Below are 12,428 nucleotides of genomic sequence, written 5' to 3' on the forward strand. Positions count from 1 at the left end.
AGACTATGTGATGGTAGTGTTGCCTTTTTTGTCCTAATAAACACACAGAAGTTGATTGGGGAATGCTAGCAGTAAGTCTAACCACTGGCAATCGCTTGGAGTCGCAGTACAACGCATAGTTCTTTTGCCCACTATGCCTCCTCAGTTTGGACCCAGCCGTCTTGAAATCAATCTTGACTACTCCAATAGGAACAGTCTAGTCCGAACTGCCAGGCCTGGTCACCCCTGAATCGGAATGCAAGTGATAGAATGGAATGTGGCCCACAATGATCCCCAGTGGTTAAGAATAATTCAAGCATTCTTCCATCACCTTGTTGTTTTTGCTTTTTTTAATTGGTACATGTAGTTACCGATTCAGCAGCATTACGCAAGGTCTTAAATTAGCGCAAAGAACTGTCCTCGAAGTAACCAAATAAAAAAATAATGTTGCTTAGATCAGTGGTTCCCAACCTTTTGACTTCTGTGAACTTCCACTTTATCAATACTGGAACCCGGGGACCCCCACTGAATCATTATTGGAATGCGGGGGACTCCCCATTGAGTGATTACTCAGATCTGTTACAATTATTAAATTTTCTAAGGAGTTGCGGAGCCCCTGAGGCGGCTTTGTGGACCCCCAGGTGTCCCTGGACCACAGGTTGGGAACCACTGCCTTAGATCATTCTTTTTCTTCTGAAATTTACTAGAACTGTCAATCATTTTACCAGTCGTCACCCGCCGCCACGTAGAGCACAATTGATATGCTTTACATTTGTTGTATACTTAACATGCACATATCCGCTGAAGAAACGTCAGTTTTGCCACATCTAAGAATGTGTTTGTCTGGGAAAATAATGAACCTGGAAACGTAAAGCTTTGCAGCACGTGCTGAGACAAATGGAGCTAAGTAGACTGTATTTGGAATGTTGGCATGTACTTGTAAGAAAATGCTAACAAGCTCTGTATGAAGCATTCATGTGCAGTCTTTTAACTAGTGCATTATGAACTATGCATTGCCTTTGTGGGTGTGATCATTTGGTATGCAAAAAGTATTTATTGGGACAGAATAAGGGTAATGTTGTTGCAAGATATTTCAGCAGTAGCCTATAAATTAGAAGCCAATGTTTGTGCCCCAGATAAGCGTCTTGAAGAAAAAAAAGTCAGTGGCCTATGGTTTTTAAAGCTACATTTGAAACATTGCCTCTGGACTGTTCAATGTCCTTTTATTAGGCAGATCCTGTTAATCAAAGCACTAGTCTCTTGCCATTGAGCTACTTGCATTCACATTGATGCAGTAAATTGCTGCACCTTAATTAAATCATCAAAATAAATGCTTTAGCTACTGCTGCTTTTGCAGTTGAAACCAGGTCTTCATCACACCTTCGTCTCTTTTTAGATTGATCAAAGAGACTTCTTTTGGGCGCCTGCACAACGAGTCTTTCATGAAAGAGAGCTGAACATTTTAGAACAGGAACCCTACTCCAGCAAGATATATTTTGAGACACGTCCAAATAGGGTTGTGTCTGCTTCTTATGCTGTTAACACAAATACATGAAAATTCAAGCAATTCAATAGACAAATAGGAACTATGCACTAGTTATTAAACTGAGGCAAGCCATTTCTGATCCTATCCCACACTAACCCTTTTGGGGGAAGGGAGGGAGTTCAGAGCTAGATGCGACTTAAGTCATCTATTTATGTGCCAACACATTCAGTTGTGATAGAGGGCTTAGTTTACATGAGCAGATGCTCAATGTTAGAGGTGATGTATCACGGAGTTAAAATACGGGTAACTCAGGAGCTTTGTATTGTTAAGGTAGAAGTCAGAGAAATGCAATGCCTGCAGACTAGGTGGAGCAAAATAAGTAAATTCCAAGCTAGAGAAGTAGTCAATTAAAGAATATGGGTTAATTGGTGAGGGTAAGAGTCAACCCTCTCAGGTATGCCATCACACTGCTCGTGAAGAAATATTCACTTGTCCGGCTGAGCTCAGAGTTGTCTTAAGCTGGCAAGATAATGAAAGGGAGACCACTAGACCGCTCCAAGAGCAGTTAGAACGTAACATCCTTATTCCCGATCACCAGTCTGAGTTCATACCCATCAGTGCCACCCAAAATAACATCAGAAAATATGTCCTACAATCCCTGAATTAAAATAAGAAATCTGCTCTCCTCTTGCTCATTGAGACACCGTAGACCACACTATTCCTCTGAGGAGACTCATAGAAATAGGCTGAAGTTTTTTGGGATTTCTAGAAAGAATCAGATCCTTCCTTTCTATTTGCCTTCAAACACTTCACATTTGGTGTTAGATGACATACAGAGAATGACAAGGGCCCTACATATTCTAACTGTTTTACAGTGCTGCTAGCACAGCTCAAAGAGCGTTCAGGTTAACCTTCAAATGTACAATTATTTGCATCTGGAGAAATTGCTAGCAAATCGGACTAACATCTGGGTAACACTGAGCTTCCAGAAGAAACTCATTGGCAGGCTGCAAAGACTTCAAAACCTGGTGGCTATTTTTTGGTTGAATCTATGGGTGTGCATGCACATGAATACAGTTTTAAAATCTCTTCATTGGCGCAGAGTTGATTTAAGGATAAAGCTCAAATTCTTCTATAATGTGCACAAGGCCTAATGGGGAAAAGTGCCTGCTTGCATATAGAAAAGTGCATTACATTATGTTCCTACCAGGTGCTTACATTGTGCAACGGCACAGCTCATTAACCAACAAAACTTCAAGTGGCCTAAACACAGAGGCACAGTCTCTTTAAGTCTGTGGCCCTTGGCTGTAGAACACAAGCCTTTGGACAGTACCAAAAAGGCATAATAACTGAACTGTTCCACGAATTTGAGGTCTGTAATTGAAGAACATCAGTCAGGACTGCACTCTCTCTAATTGGGCTGTAACAACTCCTATTGGCACAAATGTTTTGTTCATCCACAGCTCTCTTAAGGGTATGTAGCCGCACAGGCATTATAACACAGGTCCATACCACACAAGTAAATACCAGGAATGGCTTTTTCAGGCACTTTACAATACGGGATTTTACCACACAGGGTTGGGTGTCTGGGTGTTTTAGTAAAAATACTTTTTATGTCATTTAAAAAAAGAGGCAGTTGAGGGATGGAGTTCATGGGCTGGTAGTGGTAAAGGGAGGAACTAGGCAGGGTCGGACTAGCATATAGTGCAATCAGGCAGTGGCCGATAGGCTGGTCTCACAGATCAATCTGTGGACTTTTTTTTTTTTTATTAAGCAGTTGTGGGCCTGTTTTATGACCAGATGGGCCAGATTTTAACTGTTGATTTCTTTGATATTAAAACCAACATTGCTTGCAGCAAACAAAAATGCATGTAGTCTCCGGTACCTTGCAAAATACTCATACATCATGTCTTTACAAGTTCAAATCTGTCCTGATTTGCCAATGTAGGCCACTTTTTGTAGCTTTCTGGCTCACTAACGTGGGCAGCTTTAAATTCGGGGCCCAGGATTATTTTTTGTCCCAGTCCGACCCTGTAGCTAGGGGCAAAGACGTTACGGTTCAGAGGTGCTAGGGACAAAGGTACGGGTAGTGGTAAAGGTTTATCAGCAGTTTTAGTGGTCAGGGGTGCATAGTGGTAGAGCCTAGTAAGTGGTTTTTAGTGGTTAAGGGAGGAAAAGAGTTTAAAAAATAAATAAACAGGGATTTGGGGTTGCACCCAACAAAGGGAAAAATAAAGATATGTGTGTATATATATATATATATATATATATATATATATATATATATATATATATATATGTTCGATAGCATGTGTAGCTGCAGATACACATGCTGTGCACAGTCCGCCATCTGGTGTTGGGCTCGGAGTGTTACAAGTTGTTTTTCTTCAAAGAAGTCTTTTCGAGTCACGAGACCGAGGGACTCCTCCCATTTCGATTCCATTGCGCATGGGCGTCGACTCCATCTTAGATTGTTTTTTTTCCGCCATCGGGTTCGGACGTGTTCCTTTTCGCTCCGTGTTTCGGGTCGGAAAGTTAGTTAGAATCTCGGAAAAAAAACGTCGGTATTGTTTGCGTTCGGTATCGGGTAAGTTAGAACAAATCAACACCGAATTTTGAAGGGCTCCGGTGGCCCTTCGGGGTTTTTTCGATCCCCTGTCGGGGCCTGGTCGGCCCGGCCACGTGCGACTTCAAGGCTGATGGAACGGACCCCATTCCGCTTCTGCCCAAAATGCCATAACAAGTATCCGTATACGGATCAGCATCTGGTCTGTAACTTGTGCTTGTCCCCCGAGCACAAGGAGGATACTTGTGAAGCCTGTCGAGCGTTTCGGTCGAGGAAGACGCTGAGAGACCGAAGAGCCAGGAGACTACAAATGGCATCCACGCCGACAGGTCAAGAACGTTTCAAGGAGGAAGAAGAAGCTTTCTCCGTCCACGAGTCGTATTCTGAAGAACTCGACGTCAAAGAAACATCCAAAACCGTGAGTAAGACGTCGAAAATCAAGACTCCCGAGAAGTCCACAAAAGCCCAGGGGACGCCACTGCCAACAGGCCATGGCTTAACCCAAAAACTAGGTGACCGATCCAAGGCACAGAAAAAGGGCATGCTGGTGTCGAAGTCATCCGACTCCGGTCGAGATACCGCCACACAGCAACCTCTGAGCCAAGACAGCGGCTCCGAGAAACTTCGGCACAGAGACAGCAGCACCGAAGAATTTCGGCACTGAGACACCACGCCGAAAACAAAGAAGGTTTCTTCGAAGCCTAAAAAGACTTCCGAAAAGGCACATTTTGAAAAACGCCTTTTAGGGGAGGGTTTCGAGGTCAACCCACAGAAACCACAACCTTACAAACAAGGCCTACTTACCAGGGTCAATATCAGAGGGGAGGTTTTCGGGGGCAATATAGAGGGGGCCAATTCCCAAGAAATCGAGGAAAATTCCAAGGCCCCAAAACTCCTCAAAATAAACAGTGACTCACAAGTCACACAACCCCATCACATAACACCTGTGGGGGGAAGACTAAGCCAATTTTACAAACTTTGGGAGGAAATAACAACAGACACTTGGGTCTTAGCAATTATCCAGCATGGCTATTGCATAGAATTTCTCCAATTCCCTCCAAACGTCCCACCGAAAACACACAATATGTCAAAACAACATATAGATCTTCTAGGACTAGAAGTTCAAGCATTGCTACAAAAGGACGCAATAGAATTAGTACCAAATCTACAAAAAAACACAGGAGTTTACTCACCGTACTTTCTAATACCCAAAAAGGACAAAACTCTGAGACCAATACTAGGTCTCAGAACACTAAATACCTACATCAAATCAGACCACTTTCACATGGTCACGTTACAAGACGTAATCCCACTGCTCAAACAGCAAGACTACATGACAACATTAGACCTAAAAGATGCGTATTTCCATATACCAATACATCCTTCACACAGGAAATACCTAAGGTTCGTATTCCAAGGAATACATTACCAATTCAAAGTGTTGCCATTCGGAATAACAACTGCACCAAGAGTTTTTACAAAATGCCTGGCAGTAGTAGCTGCACATATCAGAAGGCAGCAAATACATGTGTTCCCGTACTTAGACGACTGGTTAATCAAAACCAACACGCTAAGACAGTGTTCACAGCACACAAAATATGTCATACAGACCCTTCACAGGCTAGGTTTCTCCATCAACTACGCGAAGTCACACCTTTTGCCGTGTCAAACACAGCAATACTTAGGAGCGACAATCAACACAGCAAAAGGGATTGCCACTCCAAGTCCACAAAGGGTTCAAACATTTCACAAGGTAATACAGGCCATGTATCCAACACAAAAGATACAAGTCAAAATGGTAATGAAACTCCTAGGCATGATGTCTTCATGCATAGCCATTGTCCCAAACGCAAGATTGCACATGCGGCCCTTACAACAGTGCCTAGCATCACAATGGTCACAAGCACAGGGTCAACTTCTAGATCTGGTGTTGATAGACCGCCAAACATACATCTCGCTTCTATGGTGGAACAGTACAAATTTAAACCGAGGGCGGCCTTTCCAAGACCCAGTGCCACAATACGTCATAACGACGGATGCTTCCATGACAGGGTGGGGAGCACACCTCAATCAACACAGCATCCAAGGACAATGGGACATACATCAGAGGCAATTTCACATAATTCACTTAGAACTGTTAGCAGTATTTCTAGCGATGAAAGCATTTCAACCCAAAAATACATTCTTGTCAAAACAGACAACATGACAACAATGTATTATCTAAACAAACAAGGAGGGACACACTCGACACAGTTGTGCCTCCTAACACAAAAAATATGGCATTGGGCGATTCACAACCACATTCGCCTAATAGCACAATTTATTCCAGGGATTCAGAACCAGTTGGCAGACAATCTCTCTCGAGATCACCAACAAACCCACAAATGGGAAATTCACCCCCAAATAATAAACAATTACTTTCAAATTTGGGGAACACCTCAAATAGATCTATTTGCAACAAAGGAAAACTCAAAATGCCAAATCTTCGCATCCAGGTACCCACAAGATCAATCCCAAGGCAATGCTCTATGGATGAACTGGTCAGGGATATTTGCGTACGCTTTTCCCCCTCTCCCTCTCCTTCCATATCTAGTAAACAAGTTGAGTCAAAACAAACTCAAACTCATACTAATAGCACCAACATGGACAAGGCAACCTTGGTACACAACACTACTAGACCTTTCAGTAGTACCTCATGTCAAACTACCCAACAGACCAGATCTGTTAAAACAACACAAACAACAGATCAGACATCCAAATCCAGCATCTTTGAATCTAGCAATTTGGCTCCTGAAATCCTAGAATTCAGACACTTAGACCTCACACAAGAATGTATGGAGGTCATAAGACAAGCTAGGAAACCTACCACTAGACACTGCTATGCAAATAAGTGGAAAAGATTTGTGTATTACTGCCATAATAATCAAATTCAGCCATTACACGCATCTCCAAAAGATATAGTAGGATATTTACTACATTTGCAAAAATCAAATCTAGCTTTCTCTTCCATAAAGATACATCTCACCGCAATATCAGCTTACCTGCAAATTACTCATTCAACTTCACTATTTAGAATCCCAGTCATTAAAGCGTTTATGAAAGGCCTAAAGAGAATTATACCACCAAGAACACCACCTGTTCCCTCATGGAACCTCAACATTGTCTTAACAAGACTCATGGGTCCACCTTTCGAGCCCATGCATTCTTGTGAAATGCAATACTTAACGTGGAAAGTTGCATTTTTGATTGCCATCACATCTCTAAGAAGAGTGAGTGAGATTCAAGCATTTACCATACAAGAACCATTTATTCAAATACATAAAAATAAAGTAGTTCTAAGGACAAATCCAATTTTTTTTTACCAAAGGTTATCTCACCGTTCCACTTAAATCAAACAGTAGAATTACCAGTGTTCTTCCCACAGCCAGATTCTGTAGCTGAAAGAGCACTACATACATTAGACATCAAAAGAGCACTAATGTACTACATTGACAGAACAAAACTAATTAGAAAAACAAAACAACTATTTATTGCCTTTCATAAACCTCATACAGGAAATCCAATTTCAAAACCAGGCATTGCTAGGTGGATAGTTAAGTGTATTCAAACCTGCTATCTTAAAGCAAAGAGAGAGCTGCCTATTACACCAAAGGCACACTCAACCAGAAAGAAAGGTGCTACCATGGCCTTTCTAGGAAATATTCCAATGAACGAAATATGTAAGGCAGCAACATGGTCTACGCCTCATACATTTACCAAGCACTACTGTGTAGATGTGTTAACTGCACAACAAGCCACAGTAGGTCAAGCTGTACTAAGAACATTATTTCAAAGTACTTCAACTCCTACAGGCTGAACCACCGCTTTTGGGGAGATAACTGCTTACTAGTCTATGCACAGCATGTGTATCTGCAGCTACACATGCCATCGAACGAAAAATGTCACTTACCCAGTGTACATCTGTTTGTGGCATTAGTTGCTGCAGTTATATTTACGCAAGTTAACCATAACTGCTGAATTTCTATGGTTTTGTGTGAGGAAATTCAGAACTTAACTATAACATCCCTATAACCTTTGGGGTTTTTTACAGTGAAAAAAAAAAATATATATATATAATTATGATGTAAACCATGATCTAATATAGTGCGTTATAGTTTTTAAAGTATCTGATAGCTGGCACTCAGTGTGATATAAAATTCCCTTCATTAGAACTATAGATTTACAAGCTGTAGGAAAGTGCCCTCTTTCTTGGCATGGTTACCCCCATTTTCTGCCTGTTGTCAGTATGTTTGACTGTGTCTACTGGGTTCCTGCTAACCTGGACCCCAGTAGTTTTGATCTCTCCTCTAAATTGTACCTTTTTCTTCCCACACTTGGCATTCTGGTCCCCCAATGTAAGTCCTTAGTATATGGTAGCTGGGTACCCAGGGCATTTGGGTTCCAGGGGATCCCTATGGGCTGCAGCAGTTATTCTGCCACCCAAAGGGAGCCCATGCAAAGGGTTCAGCAGGCCTTCCATTGCAGTCTGTGTGAACCGGGTGCATGACACGGTTTCACTACAGGTCACTGCACCACTGTAAATCACCCCTATGGTAAGCCCTCTCAGCCCAGAGGGCAGGGTGCAGGTACCTGTGTGTGAGAGCAACCCTATACTAACAGCGTTGCCCCCACAAACTTCAGCACTATCTTACTGGACTACGTGAGTGCGGGGATGTAATTTTATATATGTACTGGATATAGGTCACTACATAACGTTAACTCCGAACCTGGGCATGTTTGGTATCAAACATGTCAAAATCATATCCCAATACTATTGCAAGTATTGGAAGTATGATTCTATGCACCCTGGGGGCTCCTTAGAGGACCCCCAGCATTGCTACCACCAGGCTTACAGGGTTTCTCGGGCAGCCCAGCTGCTGCTACCCCTCAGACAGGTTTGTGCCCTCCTGCTGCTTGATCTGATCAAGCCCAGGAAGGCAGAACAAAGGATTTCCTTTGGGAGAGGGAGGTAACACCCTCTCCCGTTGGAAATAGGTGTGACTGGCTTCGGAGGGGTAGCCTCCCCAAGCCATTGGTTTGCTTTGAAGGGCACATTTGGTGCCCTCTGTGCATAAACCATTTCATACCGGTTCAGGGACCCCCCTGTCCCTGCTCAGGAGCGAAACTGTACAATGGAAAGAGAAGTGACCACTCCCATGTCCATCACTACCCAAGGGTGGTGCCCAGAACTCCTCCAGAGAGTCCCTGGGTTCTGCCTTCTTGATTCTAAGGTTAGCAGGGAACTCTGGGAGCATCTGAGTGGCCAGGCAGGTCAGGTGACATCGGAGCCCCCCTCCTGATAGGTGCTTACCTGGTTAGGTGACCAATCCCCTTTTCAGGGCTATTTAGGGTATCTCTCTTGGGTGGGTCCTCAGATTTGGCTTGCAAGATTCCAGCAGGACTCCTCCACAACCTCTACTTTGACTGCTGGCCTCCGAAACCACGACTGGACCCTACAGGAACCTACAAGCTGCAGATCCACGAGGAAAAGTTCTGCAGCATTGTATCCAGAGTTCCTGCCAGCTTTGCTGCAGTTTCCTCGCTGTGCATCCTCATAAGACTGCAACTCTTCATCAAGATGAAGAAGGAATCTTCCCATGGAGTGAAAGAGTCACTTCCCTGCAACCGCAGGCACCTACAACAAGCGACGACTGGCTGCGTGAATCCCCTCTCCTGCTGAGCTGCGTGGATCCTACTTCAGGGGTGGGGGTCTGGGGTAGGTCTCTCTGCCAGCTGTCCAACCTTGGTGGAAGTAAGCCTTTGCCTTCCCACGCAGGACAGCACTCTTGTGCACCACGTCTCTTGCAGCTGCCAAGGCTTGTTTGCGTCTCCTCCTAAGGATCTTCAGGCGAGGTGCTTCTCCCGTCCGCAGCACTCCGTCCTAGAAATCCCAGCCTCCTGCGGCGTGGGATCTACTTTTGTAGCACTGCGCAGGCTTCTTCTGTGTCCCCGTCCTGTGGGACTCCTGTGGGTGCTGCCTCTGCTCCTGTGGTCTCTCTGCGATGCTGAGGGTCCCCTGTGACTCCCCCTCCTGGGTTGAGTCCTGCATACTTGTTGGTCCCCGGCAGCATCTCTTTTCCATTGACTGCGATTTTGCCTTTGCTAAGGCTTGTTGGTGGAAATCCTACACCGACACTCACCTGCAATCTTCCTTCCGGTGTGGGACATCTTCTGCATCCATCTGGAACCCTTCACCGGCTCCTGGGCTGCAGTGCTGACCTGTTCTTCAGAACCGTCGACCAACTCCTGCATCCACAGCTGGGTGGGTAGTACTCCTGCTAGGCTCCACTGTGACTCTTGGACTTGGTCCCCTATCTCCACAGGTCTTCTTCCTTCAGGAATCCACCACTGGTTTTCTTGCAGTCTTCTCTGGCTGTCTTTTTCTTTTCCTCCTTTTGGGTGGTTTGGGGAAAATCAATGTTTTACTCCTGCATTCCTGTTCGCTGGGGGGTACTGAGGTACTTACCTTTGTGGTTTTCTAATACCCCCAGCTCCCCTGTGCACACCTTACTTACCTAGGCGGGGGTACCTCATTCGCATTCCATTTTTTTTGTATCTGGTTTGTGCTCCCCCTAGGGTCATTATTGGTTATTACTGTTTGCACTGTTTTTCTAACCTTTTCTATCCCTATTGTATATATTTAGTGTATTACTTACCTCCTAAGGGTGAGTACCTGTCTAGTGATTTCTGATAATCTGTACCCAAAATAAAGTACCTTTATTATTGTACAACTGAGGGTTTTCTTTCATGTGTGTGAGTGCTGTGTGACTACAGTGGTATTGTTTGAGCTTTGCATGTCTCCTAGATCAGCCTTTGGCTGCTCATCCACAGCTACCTCTAGGGAGCCTGGCTTTTAGACACTGCCTACACTTCATTAAGAGGGGATACCTGTACCTGGTATAAGGTATACGTACCTTGGGTACCCACCTCACACCATGCCAGCTTCCTACACAAGCTCTATTTATGTATGGACATTTTCACACATGCAAAGTACCTACGGTTTTGTGGCCATTTGTCTGTCAGATTTGATGTATCAGTAAATAGCTTCCTTAAGTATGATGTAATGCCAACTCGTATTTCTGCTTGCATTCCTAAATAATCTTTGATATTTAAATTGGTTCCCAATTTAGCTTATCTGGGCCAGATAAAATGCAATGGTGTAATAACTAGGCTGAGACCAGTTGGTGTGTAATTTGTATGAACTCAGGTTATTAATACAAACGCTCCATCCACCTTGCTCATCGAAAATCCTGCTCTTTTTTTCAGTACCGGATGCTTCAAAGTTCTTTTCCGTTTGCTTCTAGAATCCTTACACACCATGTGTTACATCACCAACATAAGGTACTACACATCTTGCCCTTGTACTAACAACAAACGTAATGTAAACATAGTGGAATATGAAATCTCACAAATGTCTAGTGATAAAATTTTGCTAAAATAAAAAAACAATTGCCCTTCAATGGAAGAAAATTCGCAACAGCCTATGACACTCCACTTTCAACTGTATATTTTACACCGGTCACCAAATCCTTCAGATATTGACTCTGGAATTTCTAACTTTCAATTCCCTCTGGGCAGACACCCTCATTCCTCACATTCATCACCCCTTCGTTTGTCTTTCCTTCATTATCACCCTTAACGAACTCAGCAGCTTTGCACACGACTGCTCTGTTGATATTCCGTACCGCCCATGTTGTGCCTACATCATTCTTAGAGAGCTTAGTTGCATCCATTGGTTTGAAAAGCTTTGCGAGACTATTCCCCCCGTTGGTATTCCTGTTCAAATCACCTCGACAATGTTTGTCCTGGTTGTTTTTGCAGCTTTCCTCTTCTCAAACCACTCTGTACTTGCAGTCAAACGTGTCACATTCCTTACATCTTCATTGACCTCAATAACAGCTGCATCCTTCATTCACCCATCCCTCCCCAAAGTCTTCTCCATCACCCATCCAGTACTCACCTAGGTATCCAACACCCTGCCCTTGAACAACTGAAAAGGCATCTTCCCAGTAATAGAATGGTGAGTCAACCGATGCATCTCCAATTTCTTTACAACTTTCAATTTCTACAAGCTCACACAATTGTTCCTTTTATGACTGCTCATCCTTTCAATTATACCATTACATTCAGGATGATGGAGACCACTTTTCTTGTGCTTGATGTTCCCTTCACTAAGATGTCTTTAGATCTCTTGTGATACAAAGTGCACTGTGTTACCTGTCGAAAACGATTATGGGAAACCTTCTCTGCTGAAGTCTTTTGTCTAAAAATATTATCACATTACTAGAATCCACTCAGCACCTGAACTCTACATCAGGCCATCTCGAAAGCACGTCTTTTAAAATAGTCGCCTATCAA

General features: G+C 43.6%; 1 protein-coding gene across 3 annotated transcripts in view; it reads left to right on the forward strand.

Moving 5' to 3' along the window:
* BRAT1 (BRCA1 associated ATM activator 1) overlaps nucleotides 1-12,428 on the forward strand; it is a 172,207-nt gene that overhangs the window by 86,433 nt on the left and 73,346 nt on the right. For 2 of the 3 annotated variants that reach the window (XM_069209953.1, XM_069209954.1), the window contains exon 9: nucleotides 11,337-11,411. The exons of the other annotated variant lie outside the window; for it this stretch is intronic. In XM_069209953.1, coding sequence (XP_069066054.1) covers nucleotides 11,337-11,411 — 75 coding nt within the window. The remainder of the gene's footprint in view (nucleotides 1-11,336; nucleotides 11,412-12,428) is intronic. 3 annotated transcript variants of the gene reach the window in all.

The sequence above is a fragment of the Pleurodeles waltl genome, chromosome 10, assembly GCF_031143425.1.
Source record: "Pleurodeles waltl isolate 20211129_DDA chromosome 10, aPleWal1.hap1.20221129, whole genome shotgun sequence".
In the NCBI taxonomy this organism is placed as follows: Eukaryota; Metazoa; Chordata; class Amphibia; order Caudata; family Salamandridae; genus Pleurodeles; species Pleurodeles waltl.